At 44.4% G+C, this 26,996-nt stretch overlaps 1 protein-coding gene across 3 annotated transcripts in view; it reads right to left on the bottom strand.

Annotated features, from left to right (window-relative positions):
- The window catches only part of LOC147747076 (microtubule-associated serine/threonine-protein kinase 2-like), a 1,134,689-nt gene that overhangs the window by 940,074 nt on the left and 167,619 nt on the right, over positions 1-26,996 (bottom strand). For all 3 annotated transcript variants that reach the window (XM_086952330.1, XM_086952331.1, XM_086952332.1), the window contains exon 3: positions 25,524-25,666. In XM_086952330.1, the coding sequence (XP_086808456.1) occupies positions 25,524-25,666 (143 nt within the window). The remainder of the gene's footprint in view (positions 1-25,523; positions 25,667-26,996) is intronic.

Below are 26,996 nucleotides of genomic sequence, written 5' to 3'. Positions count from 1 at the left end.
AGAGAACATGAGTTAGAGAGAGCTTATTTTATATCCCTCTGTCTGTTCCCATTGGTAAGCCTGTCCAAATGCCTTGACCTATTCAAAACTTCGGCTGAATGGTAAGGTCACCTTTACCTTTATACGGAAAATGAAGATATTTGCTTTTCCCGCTTTTTCCAAGCAGTTTCTAGGGCTCCTTCTTCTAATCTGTCAAATTTGTGCAGCCTGGTAGAACATGCCTTTTAACATATTCTATCCCTATCCTTGCGCTTCCTTGCCTGTGTTTTCTGGGGTCCTCAAAAGGGGCCAAAAGAAACCCCGTTGCAAAGCTTTGAGGCATTTGCAGTTTTGGGGGTAATGTCTTGTTGCTCGTAGCTGTAAAAATATGACTTCCCTCCCCATGGTTCCTCCCAGATCCCTTACACGGTCCTACCTGGTACAAAATATCCTCACAGGTTGCAAAAGGGGAGCTTTGAGGGCACAGTAGGAAGATGGAGTAGGAACTGTGGGTGGACTGTGTAGGCGGTTCTGTCAGAGATATGAAATGATGGACAAATGCATGCAGTGAACTCACTAGAGACAGCCATTAGTGAACAGGAAGGGAAGTGGCTGTGCCGGCACAAGAAGCAGGAAGCCGGCCATGGGCGACAGTGCGGGACACTGTGGTACGGACATGGGCAGATCGAATTGCACGAAAAGAACCTCATAACATCCCTGCACAGCAGACTGGTGGTAACTAAACAGTGCATCATGATTCACAACAAACTCTCCTTTACCACACAGGTAAAGGCAGTTACCAAGAGGGCAGTGCATCACCTGGGGTTACTAGGGGGCACAGTCCCTTGTCTGCTCTCCAACGTCTTGGATCGTGGTGTGGTCGTTTTGCCTTTCAACTATTGAAATTGCATTTTTATAGAATGCTAAAAAAAACTCATGTTTCAGAAAAAGGCAACAATTATGCCACATGGCTCATTCTTGTTTTAAGATTAAAAGATTTTGCTGCACTTCTCCATGAAGGGCGTTGATTACCAACCTCTGAGTTTACAACTCAAGTGGCTTTGGACTATCCTCGCGTTTGTTAGTCCATGCACTAAGCAAATCCACCATAAATTTCCAGCATTAACAGTGAACCAAGTACCTTGGATGAGTCCTACTGAGCCATTTGCTCATCTGTCCCACTCAAGCGGCCACAGGCAGGCCTCACCACATGAGAAGATCTATCTACACAAGGCCCTGTTTTAATCTTAGAACTTGAGGCTTTCCTAAAGTTCAGACACGCCAAGAAAAGACATTCAGCCTAATCATGGTTTACCACATGGGGACATTGGTTTATGTGTAGAGAGTTCCAGTTCTGAACTCCAATTCACATGATGTTTATAATCAATACTGGCCCTTTGGGCAGCCATGCGCTGAAGACCCAGCTCCTTTACCTGCCCGCTACCAAACAGCGATGTGCTGGGTCTTGAGTTACTCCCAAAGAGTTCCAGACTCCAATGAGACACCCTCGTCACTGAACATCCCCCGCCTGCCTCAAACTGCTCAAATGAGGCAGAAAAGCAGCTGTAGGAGCTTTCAATCCGGTTGAGTAAATAAAATGAGTGTTTTCGAAAATAATAAAATAAACATCTACAAGCTTATTCAGAAAACTGTAGGTTATGCTTCACAGTGACTATTTCGATGCATCTGTATGTCTGTAGCATTTTTATTAACAAGGTCTCGAAATTAAACCGGGAAAAGGAAACTATAAAGGCAATAGGATGCAGGTGAAACAAACCAGAGCCACAGCAAAGACATGTGGCAACATTCCAGAATAACATCAAACAGGCAGACAAAGATGAGACGATACCAGAATGCAATGGGGAACTTATGTTGAGATGCCAGCAGTGTTCCTACTGAAAAGATACACATGAGTTACAGCCTAGGTGAGGGCTCCGTAAATTGAGGAAGTACAGCTGGGATAGAATATAATTGGAGGAAACAATGCTGGACAGAACTAGAAATCAGATAAGCCCATAATAGTGACTTCAACTCCCTCAAACGTGTTCTCCATCAAGAGCCCAACTGACGTAATCTCGCCCTTAACTCGGACGCTGCCATCGATGCGGTGACTAACACACAGACTTTGGAAAAAGAGTCACTGAAACAGTGCCAGCTGAGGATTAATCTACAAATGTGCTTTTTAGAGCTTAGCCTGCGATCTGCTGCCTGCAGCTCGGTGTTAGTGACTCAGACTCACTGGCTCGGACAGGACGACGAGGAAGGAAGAGGTCTACTGTAATTTCTTAAATTCTGTGTGATCCCCGTCCTCCCATGCTGAGGCACTACTGGCAATTGCCACCATCTGGTAGGAGGCCTGAGCCTGCCGGATGGAAGCAAATTTCACATGCCAGATCAAGAAAACATCATCTGCTCCCTTGTGAGGGTGCGAGGGGGCCAAGGCATACTTGTCTGGTACTGCTAGGGTCACCGAGCGCACAGTGACTGGGCTCTGAACTGGACTGGTGTATGATTTACGGGGACATAGAACTATTCTGAGCTCCAAGACAGTGAGAGGCCGCCTCCTATAGTGCCCCTGCCTACGGCCGACGACTAAGCAGCACGGTAAACGACTAATAAGTAGGGTTGCCAGTGCCACCTTTTCCAAAGAAATATCCATCATTTGTTCACCTTGTTTTAAGATTTGGAAAGGGTCCTACATGATATACAACGTTATAAAAATGGCCTTTTCTTTATTAAATATATTCGTCGTTATAGATCGCCTGTCTGTCTGTCTGTTTACTTTAATGAACAGCCAGTGATCATAAAGTCGGCAGCTCCAGAACATTGCAATGCACATTCTTCTTCTTGTTGTGACTGTTTAAAGTATGTACTAATGAGGGGTAAATACAGGCTTTAGGTGCTTTTCACAACTTTTGCAAAAGCACTTAAACATTCCTCATGCCAATGAAAAGACAACCTGATGCACCGGTCAGTAGCCAGTTCAGAAGGAAATACCTGTGAACTGCTGCAGTTAATGAAGGCAACAATACACAGGGGCCAGTCCAGCCCATGTCAGACACAGTCCTTATTACTGGGAGGAGTGTCAATGCGCAGACTGAGGAAAGTTTGCAGCAGAAATTGAGCCAGTCTAGGCCTGGTTGTCACTTATTATTAAGGCCGTAAGCTACCTATAAGGTGACATTTATTTTATTTATTTTACAGAGTTTTATATAGCGCGAACTTGACCCGAAGGTATCGGGTATCAGAGCGCTTTACATAGCACCAGTTGTGTTACATGAGGACATTAATTTTTGTTAGGCACGGGGAGATTACGGGATTTTCCCAGATTCACAGGATGTTCAGCATCATTGCCGAGACTTGAACCCGGTTCCCCAGATTCGAGGTCGACCTCCCTAGCCGTTCGGCCCATTTGTGTCAGAGGGTAGCTTTGAGGGTCACATGGTTACGTGGGGGGGGGGGGGGGGGGGGGGGGGGGGGTGGAGGAGAGATGCACTGTTTGTGCCGGTTCATGCTGAGGTTTCTCAGCACAGTTTGATAAGTCCATGCAAAGGGAGGATGAGGCATGTGTTTCTGCTCAAGTCCACCCATGGGCAGTGGGGTGGATGGGGTGTTATGGACATGAGGCTCATTTGCAGGCAGTATGACCTCCAGCATCCTGTTTGGTACAGTCGGATCCAACAGTGCCCTTCCTTTCCGGTGCTTTGAAGTAGTTTTAATATCTCCATAGAGTTTCTCGTTGCTCAAGTGGGTTTAATTTATGATATTTATATGAAATGAATGAAATGAAATGAAAAGGGATTTATATAGCGCATGGCTGCCCGGAAGCGTCCCAGCGCTGTGATTTCACTTAACAACTGAGAAGAAGCAAACAGAGGGATAGAAGGGGGAGATAAAGTTATTGCGGGAAAAGGTAGGTCTTAAGTAGCTTCCGGAATTTCATGTAGTTCGGTTCAGAGCGCAGCTGAGTTGGCAGGGAATTCCATAGGGTTGCTGCTGTGACCGAAAAGCGTCGCCCTCCCGTGCGGGCCTTCTTGACTCTGTGGACAGTGGCCAGGTTACCTTGGGAGGAACGCAGGGACCTGTTAGGTTGATAGGGATAGAGCATGGTCTTAAGCATGGGGGGTCCTTGACCTTGCAAAGCTCTGTGAGTAGCACATAGGGCCTTGAATTTGATCCTTTCACGGATCGGTAGCCAATGGAGAGCCTTTAGGGCTGGTTTAGCAGATGCTCTCCGAGGGGTGCCTGTCAGAAGCCTCGCTGCGGCGTTTTGAGTTCGCTGAAGAATGTTAATAGTGGATTCTGGGGCCGCCAAGAAAAGGGCGTTTCCATAGTCTAATCTGGATAAGATTAGACCTTGAATAAGCAATTTTTGAGACTGTGTGGGGAGTAATGGAAGCATCTTCCTGGCAGAACGGAGTAGGCCCACACAGGTACCAGCCGTTTTTCTGGCCTGCGTTTTCAAAGAGAGGTCTTGCTCCAGCCAGAAACCCAAGCTTTTGAGTTCTGTCTTGGGTTGTGGAAGGGTTCCTAAGCATGATGGCCACATAGCAATGGGGAGGGATGTTGTTTGGTGTCCCAGCAGCATGAGCTCAGTTTTAGAGCCATTTAGTTTAAGCCTTGAATCACACATCCAGTTATGGATTCCTTCAAGACAGTCATGAAGGTTTCTAAGTTTGTCACTTTCTAAAGAAAACGAAAACCATTTGGGTGTCATCAGCGTATGTAACGGCTTTGATCCCAAAGGGAATGACCACATCCTCCAGGGGGGCCATATATATGTTAAACAATGTAGGGCTCAGTGAAGAGCCCTGAGGAACCCCACACTGGAGGGGGAAAGATTTGGATCGCACATTCCCTTCACAGACCTGGAAGCTTCTGTCCTTAAGGAAGGATGTGAGCCAACATAGTGCCGTGTCTCTCACCCCTAGGTTAAGGAGTCGCTGGATCAGGATCTTGTGATCCACCGTGTCAAATGCAGCACTTAGATCCAGGAGGATCAGTAGAGCCGATCCTCCTGAATCCAAGATGCACCTTGCTTCTTCGACCACTTTCAGAAGAGCGGTCTCGGTCCCCTGACCCGGGAGGAAACCTGTTTGTGAAGGGCGAAGGAGATTGTTGGATTCAAGGAAAGCCGACAATTGCTGATTGACAGCCTTCTCTGCGATCTTACTTATGCCAGGCAAAAGAGAGATTGGTCGAAGGTTAGAAAGGTCTTGAGGGTCAAGTCCTGTTTTTTTCTGTAAAGCCTTAACTATTGCGTGTTTCCAATTGGGGGGTACCACTCCTTGGCTAAGTGAAGCATTTATAAGGTTGGTGGACAAATGCGAAATGGTAGGTCCGACTTGTTTGATGATGTTAATAGGGACTGGGTCATTCGGTGAACCACTTTTCATGCCTGATAGAACTTTCAAGAAGTCTTCATTGGACAGCTGGTTAAAACTGTCCAAGGTCGGGCCAATGGTTAAGGGCAGCAGGGCCGCAGGGGAATTGTTGTCAGATTTTGGCGGAAGGGCTTGTAATATGTTTGTTATTTTATTCTGGAAGAAGGTTGCTACTTGGTTGCACCTAGCAACTGTGGGTTCCTGAATTGATGGCGGGGTTAGGAATTTTAAGTAACTCTTTAACTATTTTATAGGTCTCCCGGGACGAGTTAGAGGCAGATTAAATTTTTTCTTCAAAGAAGAATGCTTGGGCTGTTTTCCGGGCTAATTTAGAAGTCCTCATTGCTTATATATTTCCCTCATCTTCATTGCTTGATTTTGCTCGCGAGTAAGCGTCACTCACAGTCGCAGAAATGTCACTCGTAATTACACTGAAATTATGAAAATCTCCATTGGCAACTATGGCTTGCAGCCTTCCTTCCCCTGTGTCCAGGGTCTCTGAAGGGCGCATGCTGACACGGAAAAAAGGAATCCCCAGCCGTTCGTTTAAAAAGACGCGCTGTTTCGGCCAAGTGTCTTTTTTTTCTTCTTTGCACAACCTCTGAAACTAAGCATTGGATACATATACTCCTCTTTCAGCAGACTGGTGTATTTTGCAGAATAAAGCAAATATTTTACAAGTGCCAGAATCGTTGCTGCAGTTCCCGCAATAAACACCAGGGGGTACTCTTATACCGCTGAAAAGGCTTGCTGTGGCGGTCTCCCGACAATTTCGTTCACTTTCCGGGTATCTAAACTGTTTGTATATACACTCATTTATTTATTTTATTTATAAAGTTTCATGTCTTTCAAAAACACCTTCTTATGAGATCGCGTATGGGAGAGCGATGTAACAATAATGCTGCTCAGAACCCACCCTCGGTGCACTGGTGGCCTTTCCAACCGTCGTCAAAGGGCCTGACACGTGTTCACACCCCTCAGCACATACTGACACACAACTGCTGTCACAGCCCTACGCAAGGCAGACGTCAGGCGCACGCAGGAAACGCGTCTCCGAGCACAGACCACGAAGATACAAAGATGGCTCTACTGCAGGGGACGGGGTGGGGGCGCCCAGGGCTCTAATCAGGGTGTTGTCGTGACTGAAAGCCGTAAAGGCTGTACCGTCTTCCTGCGGGTTGTACAAGTGTAATGTGTTTGTGCGCTACAACTACAAGGCTACCCTATGTGGTATGCACCACTTTATGAATGACTGAATGTAAAATATGATCGTCATGCCTGCAAATCACTTGCAATGTGTGCGACGTTCTCCCCATGAACATCCACACTGAATTCAGCTATCTTGTCTTAAAAAACACACTACAGTTTTATTTATTGCGATTTCGCACCCACTACTAGCCAGAGGGCAAGTTAGGTCACAGAGCTGCGCTATGCAAGTATTTCAATAGTGTATCAGTTCAAGACCCTGCAACCTGAGTCTTTCACTTATGAGTTGATGAAGGAAAGGTGCGTGTGATGTGTTATTGCGGTCACACATCCACTATGATCCCTAAAGAGCAGTCGGTCCTGCTCCAAACCCGGACAAGTAAGTGTGCAGTCTAACTTCAGAGCTGCGACAGGGCCAGCAAGTTATCCAGGAGAGGACATGAAGTCGATGGAGAGATGTCTTACTTTATGCTCTACACTAGAGGGCGCTATAATCACACCTTTAGAGTACGGCAGCAGTGATGGTTTAAGGCGGTGTCGATCCTGCAAAAAGCAGCCAATGTGCTGGCGATTCCTTTTTGTGTTCAACGTGAACCAAAGGTACAAGCACAGGGAGAGGACTGGACGTATAAGCCAGGGGGGCATTGCCGGGTACAGCGATATAAGATAAGACCCATACCACCAATGTGGCTATATGTCCTTCAGAGCGCCCCCTCCGGGGCTCACCACCTTCAACAACCTCTGTGAAAAGCAAACCTACGATATTACCAACTACAAGCAGCAGCTGGCGATGCCCTCCAAACCTTGGATGCACAGAGGATGCTCAACCACAGAAAAAGTTAAAGACTGAAAGACAACGTTCATGACCAGAGGCGCATGGGACGAACACCAGCCCACAGACACTTGGCATAGCCCTGTCTGCTATGCCAAGAGAAGCGAGAAACCGAGGGGTAATCCTGGACTCAGAGTTACTCAGAACCAGACGCCAATGGGGTCACACCGAGCACCTTCTAGACAATGAAAATGCTGCAACACATCTTGCCATACGTCAGTCACCAAGAAAAAGTACAAGCTACCTTCACTTTTCTGATCTCCAATCTGGTCAATGCCAATAGTCTCGACCTTGGTGCTGCCTCTGCTTCTTCATAGACAATATTGAATGAATCAAAAACACTGCGACTCGTCCTCCGCCTTCACCTGAGAGAAGACATGAACTCAGCCTTGCACACACTTAACTGGCTATCTGCAGCTAAACACTCAGCGTTCAGAGTAATTTACATTTAATTTGTAGATGTCCCTTTTTTGGGAGGATCTCTGGACGATGCGAAGACTACAAATAAAAAAACAGGATCGGGTGCTCTAGGCTAGCACCACAAATCGTCTACCATCTTACAGTAAGAAATCTATCGAAAGCTCTGCTTTCCTGGCACAAGCCGACAAGCTCTAGACATCACCAATTTCAGATGAGAGCTGAAAACATGGCTGTTCCAAGATGATTTCATCAACAGTTGACCCCGGGACAGACCCAGAACAATAATGCTTCTACCGATATAAACAGGTTCAAGAGCTATGGAAAAGTATGGACAAGACACAACACCATACCTAGAGGACAGCTGCAGGCATTCAACCTACTTTGGGAAGCTGAATAACCTCAAAAAAGCTTCAAAATGTCGATGGGATATAATAACTACCCCTTTCCAATCCACATTAGAAGCGCCCTCAGCACTCTGCACCTAAAGACCACATCATCAATCACAAGGCTTAGGACAGCGAACCCAGTCTATGATGTCCTCCCAGTATCAGTTTGATATGATCCATATCACCATATCAGATTGTATATCAATTCACCTCTTTGTCCCTCATGGTCATCGGGTCAGGCACACAACGTAGGAGGACCAGTGGAACCTGACTGGTGTCTGAATGGTACTGTGCACATGCTATGCCAGGATGCTTAAAGAATCTCTCAGTCCTCACCAGACTTACTTGCAGAGACACAGGGCTCTAACTAATTACTGGTCAACGCTAGACGCTAACCTGATCCACCCAGCAAGAGGCAATCTCTAAGCGCTGATATCCTATTACGACAAATGGATAACAGTAACAGACCATCTTGATAAATACCCTCCATTGCCATGTTGTGAGGGCAATCATAATAGGAATGTAATGCAGTGTATCCAGGCACATCTTCGATCTCCCCTCACTGCCCGAAACCTACCTACCCCTTGCGGATCCTTAGGGATCATAGAATCAGATCACAAACCTGAAAGGTAAACTACCAACACACAAAAAGGGCATTGCAAACTTAATTAGTGCTGCCAGCATAGCACATTTAAAAAATGTGTATCTCACATATCCTCATCTATCACACCGCTTAGCGCAGCCTCCCATAACAAGATTAGGTGGTCACCACTCACATCAGGGAAACACTCCCCAGAGAGGCTCAAAGCAAAGACAACACGCTTCCAATCAAACACCCACACAGTGTAGTGTGCTACCCATGGGCAAGCGCTTCAGTACCCTTTACAGGGGTAGTAGGCACCATACAAACATTAGAATACAATATCTTTCTATATCCATTGAAGCCAAAAGGGAGAGGGGGATGGGTTGGAACGGAGGAAGAGAGAGAAACAGTGTTCCGAAAGGGGAGGGAAAATGGGGCGGCACGAGGGTGAAGCAGTTTCATCATTCTGATTTACTCGACTGGCAGCAGATAGGTGATAAAGCTTAGGTGAGGTGACCAGAGAGAAACAAAATGCTGTCTTTCTCACCAACGAAGCAGACAAGCAGGTATGGGGAGGAGGTCCTAAGCGAAGGTGTTTTATAGTTCCATAGCACTGTCATATGGGGCGGGGGTGAGGAAAAAAAACATTCTCTCATTTACTCTCTCTCAAACTATCTACACATTTCCTCTTTCAACTACCCTGTGGCAGCTTCCCACTTTGGGGGCTATAAAGTAAATATTTTTTCTTTTTTTTCTTCTAAAAATGGTTGGTTGAGCTCCCAAACCCCTTTAATGATATCTATAACACTGATCATCACTAGTGTTGTTCCAATAAACTGTCATCTCTACCGAAGTCACTATATTTTTAAGATTAAAAATCCATCATCCCAATAATTTAACTTGAAGTCTGAAACACAAGAAGTTGTAAGAGGGGAAGTCGGGTATCAGGGGCAATTTGGTAGGGAGAGAAGCTTCTATTGAACATGGCCGTAATTGTATGGAAGCAATGCATATTTCAAAGAGGAACCTTTTCCAAAGATTGTTGCACCCTTTTTAGGCCTCGCCTATTCCATCCCGAAGGGATTGATAGGCGAGTTTATAGTAAGCAGTCCGAAAAGTTTACCTAGCTGCGGATCGTGTACAGTTCATATGAGGCAGGTGCATGCACATCATCGCCAGCCACATCACACATCACACACCACCATTTGTCTGTGCCTCGGCATCAGCCTTCAAAGGCTGCCGCTCCCCCGCAACCCGCATCAGACTTGAAAGGAATGCATTTCCCCGCCCCCCAATGCAGAGAGCTTCTTTACGTTTGACGCCTGCCACGATCGCATGCAGTTCTTGTTTTGTGGCATTACATTACAGATCACCACAATGTATGCATTTTGGGCCCTTTATAGAGGCTTTCATTTTTACCACTCACTACACAACCAGTGCTGTAATATTGTTCTGCTTACGGGCCATGTCGGGCTCTTACCACAACCTGGACCACACAGGACCAATCCACATTTCAGACAGGATCCCGCTTTCCCTTTAGCTACATCAACGTACTCGATCCTATCTTTTTCTACATCTAAATAGCCCCTCACGGACACACTGGTATACTTTGTTCTGCCAGCTGTAGTCGATCATTGTTTACGCTTGGCGAATGCCACGATGATAAGCAGCCTTAACCCCAGATAAGGTGTGATGGATTGATCTACCACACTGCCCTCGTCTAAGCGCTCTCGTAAGCAGCTAGTCTTTTGTCCGTCTTGGTCGGTACTTACTTTCACCCACCTCACTTTCCATTACTCACTCGAGGCAGATCTCCAGCGTTTTTTGGTGCTTTTGCACACTGACCTTTATTTAACGCTAAAGATATCCAATTGCCGTTCATCCTCTACCCGTAAAGGATCACGCCAGAGGAATTACGATCAAGGTATTTACCAGCGCCTAACTTTCTATCCCGCTAATGCCGCCTATCTTAACTTTAGGCAAATATTTTGTTAATAATCGAACGCTTATCTTAGGCGTTGTCACCCCAGGGCTAAGAACTGTCCCCCCCCCTTTTTTTGATAACACAGGCTCACCGCATCCTTGCTGCTGGCATGGCCAGGACCCATAAGCACCCACCTTGTACTCTCGTAACGGGAGTCCAGTGGTACCCGATCCTATGTGTAATTATTGCAGCACATTCTATAGCATCTGGAAATTCTAGCTCAGATCTCCAATAGGTGATAAAGTTTTTTGCAATCAAACGCACCTTTACTAGCTCTCACCCTGTGTATCTTGACATACTCGGAATGCGCTACCCCCCACTGGCGTTTCAAGGGAATGCCACATCCCCACTTGTTTTATGGTTATGCCCCATGCACGCCCCACACGCACTCACGGCCCAGTTCTTTGGGTTCCATGGTATCCCACCCTATGTGAATTCCAGGGACCAGAGGCTTGAGAGAAAGTTATTCCCGGAGGTTCTCATCTCAGTCCTGGGGCTCCTCCTGCTCATGTGCCGCCCGGATTAGAGTGCTTCTTAGGTCTTATTATCCTTCCCAGACATTTTTGCCTCAGTTTTAGTGTTTACTTCATTCATTTAATAGCCCATGGAACATGGCTCACATTTGACCAACCCCATCAGTTGGCTCCATCACATGACTTCTGTGCAAACTCTGAAGATACCAATTACAGTGATCCCTCATCATCTACTTGACCATTGTATGGTTTTTACACACTACCATAATTTACGCGCACTTCTTGTTTTACCATTCATGAAGCACAGAGAGACTGGGGACACATAGAGCTGCTTTGCACTATGCGTTTTTGCTTATAATGATTTCGCTACTCACATTGTAGCGCACTCTCAATTTGCCTTATTTCCAAGGTTAGGATTACACCGTCACCTCCCTCGATCCCAGTAATTGTCTGATATCCCTCCCCACGGCCCATCCACCCTGTTCTATGCACTGTTAATTTCCCCTCCTATATCTCAGTGTTTTTCTTCGTGTTTGTCGCCCATGCTTTTTTCGTGTTATTTGCTCCCCTCCTCCAGGTCACTTCCCCTTCCCATCCCTGTTACTGAATCCATTTTTTAACAGATGCACCACCCACACAGTCTCTTCCTTCTTCCCTCTTACTCCCGAACCTTCATGCAAACGTACCCGTCCACACAGGTTCTAGCACACACCCACCATCACTGGTAACGACCAACACATGGACAATACAGATTAGCTCTAGTACAATACAAGCAAGCCCTAGAATTATATAGGTCAGGCATCAGGCCTAGTACAGGATTTCCCATATGATGTGTGCTGATTTGTATAGTTTTTACATGTGTATTTAGAATATATGGCTATGCTAAATGTATTCTGTGTTTTTAGGTCTACATAGAAGATGCTAACAGGGCAGTTCATTCTTTTCTGCTTTTCCCTGTTTCTGTCACACACTCCACTCATTTGTGTCTCCTTTCTGGCCTCTTTCCTACTTAACTTTTCATCATTTCTCCTTTAATCCCATTTCCACGTTCTCACAACCCCTTCGAGCACTGTTATCTAAACATTTGTGTTTCTCTCTGTCTTATGATGGCTGCCCTGCCACCATTTACTTTGGACCCTCACACCCCCTCACCCTCACACACCCTCACACACCCTCACACCCCCATCACCCTCACACCCCATCACCCTCACACCCCATCACCATCACCCTCACACCCCATCACCCTCACACCCCATCACACCCTCACCCTCACACACCCTCACCCTCACACACCCTCACCCTCACACACCCTCACCCTCACACACCCTCACCCTCACACACCCTCGCCCTCACACACCCTCAAATACCCCCACCCTCACAACCCTCTCACACGAACTCACCCTCACACCCCTCACCCTCACACCCCGTCACACCCTCAGCCACACCCACACACACCCTCACCACCCCACACCCTCACCCTCACACTCCCTCACACCCTCTCAGATCCCCTTACCCTCAGACCCTCTCACCCTCACGCCCCCTCACACACTCCTCACACACCGTCACCCTCACACCCCCGCACCCTCACACCCCCTCACCCAGTCACCCTCACACCCCCTCACCCTCACACCCCCACAACCCCCTCACAACCCCCTCACCCTGACACTCCCACACCCCATCACCCTCACTCCCCCTCGCCCTCACACCCCCCTCGCCCTCACACCCCCCTCGCCCTCACACCCCTCTCGCCCTCACACCCCCCTCGCCCTCATACCCTATTCGCCCTCACACCCCCCTCGCCCTCACACCCCCCTCGCCCTCACTCACACACCGTCACCAGACTAGCATAATAAAACATAGCATAACAAAACACAGCATAGCATAACAAAAAAAGCATAGCATACCAAAACATAACAAAACAAAGCATAGGATAGCAAAACAAAACAGCATAACAAAACAAAACATAGCATAGCATAACAAAACAAAACATAGCATAGCAAAACACAACAAAGCATAGCATAGCATAACAAAACACAACAAAACATAGCATAACATAACAAAGCAAAGCAAAACATAGCATAGTATAACAAAATATTGCATAGCATAACAAAACAAAGCATAAAATAACAAAACATAGCAAAACACAACAAAGCATAGCATAACAAAACACACCAAAACATAACATACGTACCAAAACATAGCATAGCATAACAAAACACAACAAAACATAGCATAACAAAATACAACATAGCATAACAAAACAAAGCTTAGCATAGCAAAGCATAACAAAACATAGCATAACATAGCATAGCATAACAAAACATAGCATAACAAAGCATAGCAAAACAAAGCATAGCATAATAAAACATCATAGCAAAACATGGCATAGCCTAACAAAGCATAGCATAGCAAAACACAACAAAGCATAGCATAGCATAACAAAACACAAAACATAGCATAACAAAACAAAGCATAGGATAGCAACACAAAACATAGCATAACAAAACAAAGCATAGGATAGCAAAACAAAACTTAGCATAACAAAACATAGCATAACAACACATAGCATAACAATCCATAGTAAAACACAAAAAAACATAGCATAGCTTAACAAAACACAACAAAACATAGCATAGCAAAACAAAACATATAATAGCATAGCAAAACATAGCACAGCATACCAAACAAAACAAAACATAGCAGAGCATAACAAAACATAGCAAAACAAAGCATACCATAGCATAACAAAACACAGCATAGCATAACAAATCAAAGCATAGGATAGCAAAACATAGCATAGCATAACAAAAAAAAACATAGGATAGCAAAACAAAACATAGCATAGCATAGCATACAGCATCACCCGGCACCACCACAGCATCACTCAGGGGCACCACAACATCACTATGCGCTACCACAGCATCACTGAACGCCACAGCATCACTCGTTCGCCACCACAACATCACTCAGCGCCACCACAGCATCAATCTGTGAAACCATTCAACAACAACTGGTTCAAATATGTTCTCTCAATGTTTCAAGCTTTATTACAAATGTAACAAAAAGATGTTAATATTTCACTTCTGTTCTCGGATTTTCGTCACAATAAAATACACTGAACATAATCTTCACAAAAGTTATTTACAAAAGTTTAAGCTATTACCATTATAAATTACAATAACTTTTATTTAAGTATTAATTATTTAAAAAAATGTAAAGCCATTGTTATTTGTAATAGCAATACATCTAAGTCACGTAAATAGAACCCATATTTTATTACAAATGCTATAGGTGTCACATTTGCAAAAGTTATAACTATTGGCATTGTAAATGACAAAGCTATTAATTTAGCTATTGTCAAAAACAAAACATAAATAAAAAATTTGTCATTTACAATACTAAAACTTTCCTAATGCGAGACCTATAGCATTGCAAATGCTTGTTAATCTTGACAATGCAAACACATTTTAGACTAACTCAACAACCATTCTCCTCATGAAACCCATGGACAATAAACCCAAATCTCCTTCAGGGCCACGATCTCCTTCCTTATGAATTACAGAATTAGGTTTATCTCCACATTAACACCAGCATCTCCAACCGATCTCAGAACTGGGGCCTTAGAATGTTCTGCTTTCTTGGTACAAGATGGCAATCTCTAAAAACTCATCACCAATTTCAGATGAGAGCAGAAAACATGGTTGTTCCCAAGATGATTTCGTCAACAGCTGATCCTGAATCAGACCCAGACAAATAATCCTTCTCCCAATATAAACAGGTTCGAGAGCTATGGAAGAGTATGGACAAGACACAACACCATACCTAGAGGACAGCTGCAGGTATTCAACTCACTTTAGGAGCATGTATAAACCTCAAAAGAGCCTCAAAGTGACGATGGAATATAATAACTACCCCTTTCCAATCCACATTAGAAGTCTTGTAGGTCTGAACACAGGCATGTTTTTATTACAGTAACCAGTAATGATATTCAGTCTTCAAGAACTGAGCCTAGCACTTCTTATACAGTAATTAGCAATATTCAAGAGGTACATCTGCATAAGATTGACATGTTTTTAAATGTATCAATTGAGTACTCTGGTTGGATATCCTGAAAATCTGACCAGTTTGCATCTCTCAGGGATCAGAGTTGGCCATCGTCAGTAACAAGGTCCCTGTTGTCTCCTCTTTTCTACAACCAATGTATGTCCCCACTACCTATCGGTACATTGAGCGATCTCTCCCATCTCCTGATTAACAAAACAATCTCTCACCACACCAACATCGGGGCGCCCCACCTCTCTCCAGCTAATGCTAATTATTTTATCCTCATTAACAAGTAAAGCCAACAGGCTCTCGCCTGCAGTAAAAGAGTTAAATCACCCTCCTCAATGACAAGATCTCTCTACCTTAACTGCGGTTTGCCAAGTTCTTGGTCTCTTCGGCTCCCACTGGTGCCACAGCTCCTTTTCACTATGGCATCAATCTACATGGCAGCCTCAATACGCGTCAGGAACTCTTATACCTCCTATCAGTTTCAGAGTCTCTTTTCACTCTTTTTGGTGTTAGGGTCATTCCCCCCTGAAGCCTACTAGACTTAGCGTGCCTCTTTCGTCTCCCACTTAGTACCAGGATCTAGGTTTCACTTTTCTAGCCAAACAATGCCACAGAGCATCTCTATTAGTGCCAACATTGAACGTCCAGAATAGTTCCAGTATTCCCTCATTCCCAAGCACCTGGGACACAGATCTTGGAGTGCGGCCTTCTAGCCTAACCATCATCTTGCTCCAGGTTGTTGCACAAGGCACCACTATTTTAACTGATTGTTACCCGGAGATTTTATCCTCATGGGCTATACTGTAAAACTGTTCCCAACATAAATACATAACAAAGAGTCTTACTTTAAGATAGTCCAGAAATATTTATATTTATTTAGTAAAAATAGTTGGCTGCTTAGCATCCTTGCTTGCTAACCTCACAAGGGGAGACGTCAGTCAGTCACAGATGGAAAGACAAAGCTGCAGCATATTTGAAAGTACAATAATTGGCAAACATCCATCAATACCTGAACCTGTACCACTCGAGAAGAAGACATCTGCTGGCTTGGGTTACTTTTCATTAACACTCTGTTGGTTTCCACTTGATGCTGCTCGTGCTGCGAGGATCTGACTGATAGCAACGCCTCGAATTCCTTATATCTTAAGTATCAGTCATTTCACATCCACCCAAAGCAGGAGCAGGTGTGCTTTACCCAGTATTTGCCACAGAAAGACTGGACAACCTTGTGCCAAGTGCATTATACCCAATATATTTATTTAAGCACTCACATGCGAAAAAAAAAACACCTTGCATAATGTTTGCTCTCATCTGCTGAGTGATGAGAAAGCACGCCAGAACACTGCAGAGAAACTCAATGGTACACAAACATACTAAGGTTAGGATTTAAGTCCGTCAACAAACCCAGTCCTCTTTCGCAAACTCCAACTGCCTCGTGTGAACGCACAGCAAGCGCGTGATGTCGCCCCCACTGTCACCCTAATACTGTAACGGGTATTTACAGCTTGAGAAGAAAGTGGGCACTAAAAACTGGAATGATGAATTCAAAGACAGGATAGCTACAATCCATAATCTCTTAAAACTCCAGCACTACTGTTCAAGGCAGAATTGCTATTTTGCAAAAAATCTTTCTTACTCAGAATTATTGTGAATGTTGTAGATTCACAAAGCAGGGCCATCAGATGTTGTGGGGCCACCTAAAAAGTTTTTCTGGGGCTTGCTCTAGTTTCTGTTCTCTGGAAAAGAGAAAGACCACCTAGTCGCGAAGGATGTGTGACCTGAATGATTATGAAGGAACAAACCTTGACTGCCTTTCCATTTTTAATTATATGAACTCATTTTTTCGCAGCAACGCAGGACACGTAAAAATGCAAAGCCAATGGCAAAGATCCTCTGCTATCCTCTCCTTGCGGCAGATCTGCACAAACTAAGTCAGTTTAGCATCTACAACACTGTCCTTCAGCTCTTTTAATCACAATAATGGATTAATAAACACATGGTGGTACTCGGTGGACTACACTTAAGTACAGTTCGATCAAGTCAGGCCAGTGGTTGACCACTGTTGTAACCTTTAACCTCCTCTATCGACTGTATCCCTCAATTTAGATTTGGTTTTGGAGTCAATTAAGTGTTGGAGCCGAGTTTAAAACACCACTAAAATGTCATACCCCAGCGCTTACAGCAAGCACAAAAGGTTTTTTATCCTTCTCACATCAATTTTTCCCCTGATTGGGCACAGTTTCCTACACATCTTCCCCTCCCCCCTTTCCACTTTTGGGTTGAGCGTGTAAGGCCACGGCGCCTGATCCCCTCTTTGGTGCATCATTTCCTTAGAATCCATGCATCCGAGCGCTCTCGATTGGTCGACACAAGGAATAATGGGTGGCACACATTATAATCCTTTTAGGTGACAGGAGCAAAATATAAATAATAAAAAAATAGGTCCCATTTCAGCGGAAACATTAGTGGTGAGGACCGCTTATCAGCGGTCAATCCTGATCAACAGCGCCTAACAGCACAGATCAGAAAAACACTTACCTGTTTCTAGGTCCTCTACTGAAAACTCCGATGATACCACCAAAGTCTCCCTGCAGAAAGTAACAAGCATCTGCAATGCAATAGGTCTCGCATTTACGCGAGTTTGAGCTATAAGCATTGTAAATGACAATGCCTTTTATTTAGGCTTTGGTTTTTAAAACATAAATAAAATAAAAGGCATTATCATTTACAATTCCAAGAGCTTAAACTATAGCAAATGCGAGACCTGTTGCATTCCAAATAACATAACATGTGTATTTGTAAAGCGCACGTTCACCCAGAGGTCTCTTGGCACTGAATAACAGATGTTCATTGTTACCCAACTCAATGGTACTCATTTTATCGACCTCAGATGGATGAAAGGCTGAGTGGACCCGCCGGGATTTGAACCTGTGACCATGAGGTCGGACACAGGCCCCTGCAATGGACGCATTAGTCCACTGAGCCACCAGACCCGGCTAATTGCTTGAAGGCATTGCTGAGTTGCCCCCTTCTGTCTTCCATGGCCCCTGAAGAGCTCCACGTTTGTGACGAGTTAAATAAACAAGCTGGTGGTCACAACTGTGCACTAGAGACCCTCTTGCAGTAAGAGAAACTCAAAGAAAATAGTGCTTACAGACTGAAGAAGACGTACTTTGTAAAAACCGAAGTAAAAGGGTCTGTCCTCGTGGAAGGTTATAATGAAGACAAGGCGGTGCTAAGAGGAACCAAGAAGCCTAATAACGAATTATAAGCCAGCATTTACAAAGGACAATGACACAAGCCAATGACAAATATGGGCGGAGAGTGGGTGATGCTTCAAGTACATACTCCAATACAGCATTGCTCGCAGAGCAGCCTACACGCTGCCCAGGCTTGACCTAAAAAGCGCTGCTACAGCAAACCTTTGCTCCTGACCATGTTCAAAGGTCTGTACAGCAGGGAATTGATTTTGGAACCTTCATGGCTTTATTATGTTTCTTTAGTTTTATTAGGACTCAGTCAACTCTTCAATGAAGGTAAACAAGGATCCATGCCAAAACCCTTTTCAGAGATCCACATACCAAATTATCAAGAAGTTGATAGGTCGCAGGTCACATGTCTCTTACACACACATACAAACACATTATGAATGGACATTCAAGGCATTGTAGACTGTCCCAACATGCATTATCTATACATTTCTAGGGAAGTGGGTCATATTTCCTCATGCTATATTACATTGTTTATGAATGCCGTTTTTCCTAGTGTGTTTAGATAGCCCATTTATTTTGACCATTTGTCTACTTCCTCTTGTGATTCATTTTTCCAGTTCCTTAAAACAAAATCGGTCAATTGCTCCTCGGTATATCAACCATTTTCATCATTTGGCTAAGACTTCATCTTTCCCTGGTCTCCTGCTAACGCCAGTCCATATGTTTTCATGACTAATAATTTCCAAAACTAGCTTCAGACTCTGAAGATTGTTTTCCACCTCCTTAAAAAAGTACAGGATCAACTGATCGCTAAAACTACATCCTTTAAAATCATTTCAACAACGTAACTGCAGGTGTGGCAGGTACAACCCCAAAACCTCAGGAATGAAATACTAACCCGAATCTGTGTTACCGCTTTAGATCATGCAACGGAGACAAGAAAAGAAGTGACAAGAAATTTGAGAAGACATCCAAGTAAGAACGTTGTTCCTATTTTGTGTTTATCAGTACTGAGTTTAGATAAAGAGACCTTATTGCAGTAACGACTAGTGAAAGGCTAGTTCAAAGACTTAGCCTTGAAAGGAAGGGTCCCCTTATTGTTGATGATCATAAAAATCGAACAGGAAAACGTATCAAAGAGTTAGGGGATTGGATTTTGGATAATTTGGTTAGAACTTGCAAGATCACTCCTCTACCATAGTCAAAGGTGAAATCAAAAACAGCGCTAAGACATGGTCGACCATGGCTCTTGCGTTAAGAAGACAGAGAAGCTGTTGCTTACCAAGGGTTCCTACAGAGTTTAGTTTGCAAAATAAATACATAAATAAATAAAACATGCGTGGGCGACAGTTCTTTGAGGAGTACCCCACTAGTGCCGCCAGAGTTGCAGAGTACAAAGGGTACCTAATCTTGACCCCATGCCTCTTTCTTGCATCACTCAGCATGTTCTATTGCTTTATCCCAATCTGGTAGGTTTTTTCTTGGTTGATTATTTCTCCCTTTGTCATTTTTTTTTACATCTTTCTTTTCTGCTTTTCTTTTTCTTGCTCTGGGTCAAAGTTTGATAATGAAAGAACTCTCCACCCCGTAAATGAGCAGCCACTTTAAGCATCTTTGTCCACCAAAATAAAACAAGCGCTGGTGCTAGTAGCCCTAATGCAGGCAAAGGTTATGAGCCCCTTGTTCCTTTAGAGGAGGAGCAAAAGTCAGCCAAATTGTAGTATATGTATGTATTATTTGTAAAATACAAAAGGCACAAAATGTGTTATGTACATAGTACAAAAGAGCACAGACTGTAGTGCAGAGCAAAAGGAAAAGAAACAGTGAGCAAGTGCTTGGAGAGGTAGTTGAGTTCTGGAGCAGAGAGACTGTTACTGCATCGTGATGTAGTTTTTTTTGTTTTTTTTACGAGGTGCATCTTCAGCTTTTCGCAAAATTGCAAAAGGCCTGGGGGTAAGGTGGAGGGTCCAGAGGCGACATGGATGTTTTCCAGAACATGTATGCATAGATGGAGAATGCCTGTTAGCTAGCTTGTTTTAACTTGTCTTCATTTCTTCATCTATAAACTGATGTTGTCCTGGCTGCAGGTGAGCAGATTCAGGCTGTGATAGCTTTGTTTACGAAGCATCTGGCTTGAAGATTGTGCAGGTCGACAATGGCTGCCAGAATTCCATAAGGATGAGGATGATGTGGTCTGATTTCTTCAGGTCCTGGATGAGATGCACTGTAGCCTGCAGGATGTCCCTAAAAAGGGGCCTAAGATTTCCCTAACTCCCTTCCTGTTTGTTGGCGCTGCACGAGTGCTATAGGGGATTCTCTTCACATCTGGTGGCACTGCCCTCTACTGGCTACTTATTGGAAGAAGACACTCAGTCACATTAAACGGGTGATTGGTTACGCAATATCTGAAGCTCTGACTGTACTTATTTTGGGACTCAGACCTTTAAATCGTCTCGCAATGACACACGCAGACAGGTGCTTAAATTTTCACATGCCGTCACAGCTAAACAGACAATAGCGGTGTATTGGAAGAAGGCTGAGACGCCCCCAGTGACTGTGTGGTTCACGTATCTGTGGCATACCATGGCGATGGAACTTCTCACTGCACGGCTACAGTCATTAAAGACTAAATTCACAAACAATTGGCAGCCATTGATAGATTTCTTTTGCATGATTGAACACGCCAACCTTCAGCCTCCGAAACTCCGGGTTCTGCACCTCTTTGAGGATAACATACTCCCATCTTGCACCGACGGACTTAGGGGGCTGAATAGAGATAGCACTTAAACCATTCCATATAGGACATTGGACATCTGTACGGCCTTCATTTCCCATGGGCCCCCTTCAATCCGTTGGATCCCCCTGTCACAAGGATTTCCCTTTTCCTTATTGCATTTTTAGCTTTTTCTGCCTTTCTCCCATGTCGATATTTTGCCTTGTTTTCTTTGCAGCATTTCAATTTTCCTTATATGTTTATTGCCTTTGATCTGGAATCCTTTGCCTCCATCAGTTGTAGATTTGTGATATGCAGCTGCTTTTGTGTCTCTGTCCCAGCATGTTGATATTCCTGCGTTCTCACGACTACATTCCCTAACATGGTTGATTCACTTTTCCATTTGCCTTTCCCATCTCTCTTCTTCCTTCCTTCTTTTCTAGTCCTTTACTTCCCTCTTCTTTTATCTATGCTGTTTGTTGCATTGTTTCTATTTGACCTTTCAATAAAAGAGATTTGACCAAAAAGGGGCTGCGTGTAGTAGGGTGCTGCCACCATCCACACAAGAGATTACCAGGGGTTCTGAACTTACTCTCGTCCTGGAAGAAACAGTGGACCCCCTCACATGACTGGGCCCCGATGCAACTATGCCCTCTTCGCTACACCCCTGGGATGGAATGGACGTCGCTGTTGTCATTTTAGAAACCAGAATGGTAAATACTAATTCAACATTGTAACTCCAAAGCCATAAGAGAGTAAGTTCACTCTCCACTTTCTGTCCGAAATTGGATTTCCTGCTTGATGATTGTTATTCTTAATGAGCTATTTTTTTAGCTTAGATATTAAAACCAGATAAATTTCTCCTCCAGCCGAATGGGATTTCTAGCAAAGCCAGTGCACAAACTTTCCCGCTGGCACCATTCCCTTTCTCTCCCGCAGCAATTTGTTCAGCATCCTGAGATGACCACAGGCTCACTGAACCAGCTGCTGACATGCTGTTGGGTCCAAGATCCCAGGATGCCTTGCGTTTAACGAGGTGCTCAACTTGCCACCAGTCACTTCCTCAGCATCTTGGAGGCAGAGGCTGCATGAGCTATGCAGTTTGGAATTTGAAAAAGACACAGCAAAGCTTCTGGTCCAAAGTATTCAGGGGGCGGGAAAACCGCTGTGATACCAATCCTACATTTAAAGAGAGGCATTTAAAGTAAGGGCTTGAGAAACTGAAAAAATGCTTTGTGTTTAATGTTATATTGTGGAAAACACTGGAGAAGGCGGGGATATTGTTAAATAAAAATAACCTGTAAAATGCTACCCTCTGGAACCAAACCTGTGTGAGTCTGCCCACAGGCACCAGAAGGTCTGCCCTGCACACCAATAAATACTATTGTCTCAGTTTTAGGGGGACGCTCCTAGATTTAGGAGATGTACGAGTGTTCAAAAATACTCGTAGTCAATAAACTGCATTTAAGCCTGCATGTAATGCTCAGCAGGATGAAGAATCAGGAGGCAATCACTTGCTATTACAGATTACTAAGAAAAAACATTTGAAACAAGTACAGAAAATGATTATTTGTATGCTATTTTATGAAGGCTCTGGCAGGTGCTTTCACAATATCTTTTTGTTTGTAAGAGGATAAAGATATGCACTGACACTCAACTTATCCTCTCACTCACCAAAGACCCTAACACCGCCAAAACCAACCTACATGAAGGAATGAAAGAAGTAGCTGAGTGGATGAAGCACAGCCGTCTGAAACTGAACTCAGACAAAACGGAAGTCCTTATCTTAGGTACCTCCCCCTCCGCCTGGGGCGACTCTTGGTGGCCAGAGGCCCTTGGAAAAGCACCCATGCCAACGGACCACGCACGGAACCTGGGCGTCATCCTGGACTCCTCACTCTCTATGAACAGACAGGTCAACGCCGTTTCATCCTCCTGCTTCAACATTCTTCGAATGCTCAAAAAAACATTTCGCTGGATTCCCACCGAAACCAGAAAAACGGTCACCCACGCATTGGTTACCAGCCGCCTGGACTACGGTAACACCCTATACGCCGGAACCACCGCAAAACTCCAGATAAAACTCCAACGCATCCAGAATGCATCAGCCAGACTCATACTAGACATCCCACGTAAAGACCACATCTCTGGCCACCTGAAAAACCTTCACTGGCTTCCCATCAATAAGAGGATAACATTCCGCCTCTTAACCCACGCACACAAAGCACTTTACGAACTTGGACCAGATTGCCTCAACACACGACTTTCATTCTACACCCCCTCCCGCCAGCTACGCTCCTCCAACCAAGCCCTTGCCGCTGTCCCTCGCATTAACAAATCCTCCATGGGAGGAAGATCCTTCTCATACCTGGCAGCTAAAACTTGGAACTCACTTCCCATTCACCTTCGCCTCACTCAGAACCATCTAGCATTCAGAAAGCTACTTAAAACCTGGATATTCGACAAGTAATTCCCCACCTTTCCTCAAGCGCCTTGAGACCCTCTGGGTATGTAGCGCGCTATACAAATTACCGAATTGAATTGAATAGACAATGAACAAATAAACCACCAGCTTAAAAGATGCGGTTGGGGAGGCAGCTTGCTAACTCTTCTGGGCCCCTTCAGTCCTTCAGTATCAGTGGCGCTTCTACGCCCTCCCACCAACAGCACCCCCGCGGCTCTCATAGGGCCACCATCAGTATCCTGGTTGCTTTCTCTTCTACTTCTTTGCATTTATTTAGGTTTTTTTAAGCACTATATACCAACTTACTGCAGGTTAAGAGGACTTTAGATAAGATTACATACAGGAGGGGGATACTTAAAAAGATACAGTCCTGGCGATTGAAGGAGGATCAATGAATAGTTCAGCACAAAGAATGTGGAAGCATTGATGTGAAAGCATCTGTGATGGGTGTCCTCCCGTGGGGAGAGATCGACCCTAGGAGGATTAGTTGACTGCCTTTACCATGCTCCTGACAGCATACACCCCGCTGGCTATCAGTAAGACTTATCCCAGAAAAGTACATATTATCCCAGTTAGCCTCTCTTGCTTTCCCTCTTACCAGTCTCAGTTTCTTTTGCAGCGGTCCCCTTCAGGAGAACATATATATCAGTCATCATGATGGAGTAGTGGCTCACACAGACCGTACAACAGCAAGTTTAGATTAGGGGGGGGGGGAGAGGGCGGGGGGGGGGATTGCAGAAGAACTGTAGCCACAAAACTGGATGTAGAGCTGGCATTTCAAGGACTTCCTAATTATGAGAAACTATATTCAAGTTTTGAGAATTGGGGCGTTCCGTGACAATCGGAAGCCCTGAGGTGAAGAGATCATCTGCCAAAATTCTAGTATCTGGCTAACTTTAAAGAGAACTGACTGAAGGGTGCTGGCTGTAAACCCCTTGATGCCTGATCAGAAAAATGCTGCTTAATAAGACTTTCCGGCAGGCTGGCATATAGAGCTGTATGGACACAACAAAGGATCTTCAACTGCTATGCTCTTACCATTTCCTTTCTACAGCCCTTCATCCCTAGCCTCAGCACCTACTTCCCATTCTGGACTTTAAGTGTATGCAAAAAACACTCTACTTGCCATCACACAACATAGGCAGTTCTCAATGACTCTAACACCCTAACAATGCCCTTCACCACTGTTCCAAGAGAGGGAAGGCACATCAACATCAGGAAACATATGCCATCAATTAGGAGAAAGGGCACTGGTGTACTGAACAAGGAAAGACTGCAATAATGAGAAGCATGGCATTTTCAGATTGCTCTGCACAACAGTAATGAAGGAAGTCCTTGCTATTGGCATCCTTCCGTTCAAATCTACAAACCTTGGAAATGCTCACCTTCGACCCCTCAAATCTCTTGAGGTTTGCTAAAACTTCACAGAAATAAAGGCAAGGTTCAACACGTGAGCCCAGACTTCAGACGGAAAACAACATCCCCACGTGGATCTTATCTACCCAGAGCCTCAATGCTTCTTGCAATAAACCAGGGACGTTGCAACCCACAGGTGTATAAAGTAAAACAAGAATTAAGATAGAAACAGCGAATCATATACGGCAAGCTGTCGAAACACCAGAAGAACATCTTCAACCTACAACCAGATTAAGACACCAAACACTGTCAATTTTACGAATTGTTGCTCGTGAAACTGTAGCTGCATTCCACTAATCATGTTAGTTACAGACAAGCTCAAAAATGCAAGAGTTTGGAGGAGAGACAACCACTTTGTGGTAAATTACTTATATGGCCTTGTAACACACGCTTCAATGTCAAAGTCCTAAAGACTCACCAGTCCTGCGGTGAGGGATGGAGCGGACTGTCCCAAGACCTGGTTTCTCATGCGGACTAGGTTTGAAGAGTCCGCCGGCGCCTGCCATGTCAGTTGGCCAACTCCACTGTGCACGCTGCTCGACAGTGGAAGCAGCTGTTTTCCTTGAGGAGCAAAAACAACAAAAAAACAGCAAGTTGAAATTAAATTCTGCTTTGCTCTGAATCTCAAACGTAATACACTAGTGTAGAAACTGGAAATGATAAATATGCACACTTAATTAAACCACTAGAACATCAAGTACCAAAACAATAAAATCTTTGGAAGCTGGGGAGGCTGCATGGCGGTTGAGATAGTAACGGAAACACTTATGTATGGAAGACTTGTGAAATATTTTTTAAATAAGCAGGTTTACAGAATCCTCTGCTGCGTTACATCAACCAATGAAGATCACATTCAGAAAACTAGACATCTGTATAAGAAGGTCTGTCAGTGTTAGAAAAAGAAAGTACCTTGCTAAGATGCCTGCCGCTGAGTTTACAATGTAAATCCACTGCCTATTGTACTTGCAGCACAGCCCAGAATATAAAAATCCTATTGATTGTGTGTTTTTTTTTTTAAGAGTTCACATTATAACATCCAGTCTTATTTCATCTACCAGAGAACTCACTGCGTAAAACTCATTCTTACTGTATTTGTCAGAAATGTCACGCTATATAACGCAGTTTGTCACGAGGTTACACCAGGCAATGCCTTTTCCTACTGTATTGGACATTTGGTCTGTGCTGCCCGTGTGTCTGTCAGTCACAAGCACAGGAATTAGTTGATAGGTGGGCTCACACAACTACTGGCCAATCAAATAAGTGTAAAGAAGATGATCAAGATCGGCTCAGAGCCCAAGACCATCTCTCTGTACTATTTTTACATTCTTTTAATGCTATTATATAAGCTGTATCAGAACACTAAAGTCGTCTGAAGCAACTTACATTGACCTGGTGACTCAGTGTGTACAGCATGGAACAAGGGACGTGGCATCCTTGGATGGAGGTGGAAGGCATGAAGCAGAGGCTGGGTAACAGCAGACAAAGGGTGTTGGGGGAAGGGGATCTATCCTTTCTTGAGAGAGGGCAGCTGGGTAAATAAGGCGCAGTATAAAACCGGATTTCTTTCACAGCCTCTCATCAGCGATAACGTCAAGACATGAAAATGGATGATAAAACTATCCGTAAATGGCAGAAGAGTTTTTAGCAAAGTATATACTCCTAAGGGAGTAAAAACTTGAACGTGCTAACAAAGTGACAACCAAAACTCCACGTATATTGGAAACATGGAAAAAGCCCAGTCTACATTATACGGCAGGACTGACCGATGTAAGCAGTAAAATTACGCGCTTGAGTCAAAATTAGGCACCACATGTTTTGGCATTATCATTTCGTGACCATGCCATTTTAACACACAAGCAAAAAAAAAAAAAAATCGACAATCAGAAAACAC

Source organism: Lissotriton vulgaris, chromosome 1_1 (assembly GCF_964263255.1).
Source record: "Lissotriton vulgaris chromosome 1_1, aLisVul1.2, whole genome shotgun sequence".
Lineage (NCBI taxonomy): Eukaryota > Metazoa > Chordata > Amphibia > Caudata > Salamandridae > Lissotriton > Lissotriton vulgaris.
The sequence above is the reverse complement of the archived record's forward strand: the minus strand, read 5'-3'. Positions and strand labels throughout refer to the sequence as shown.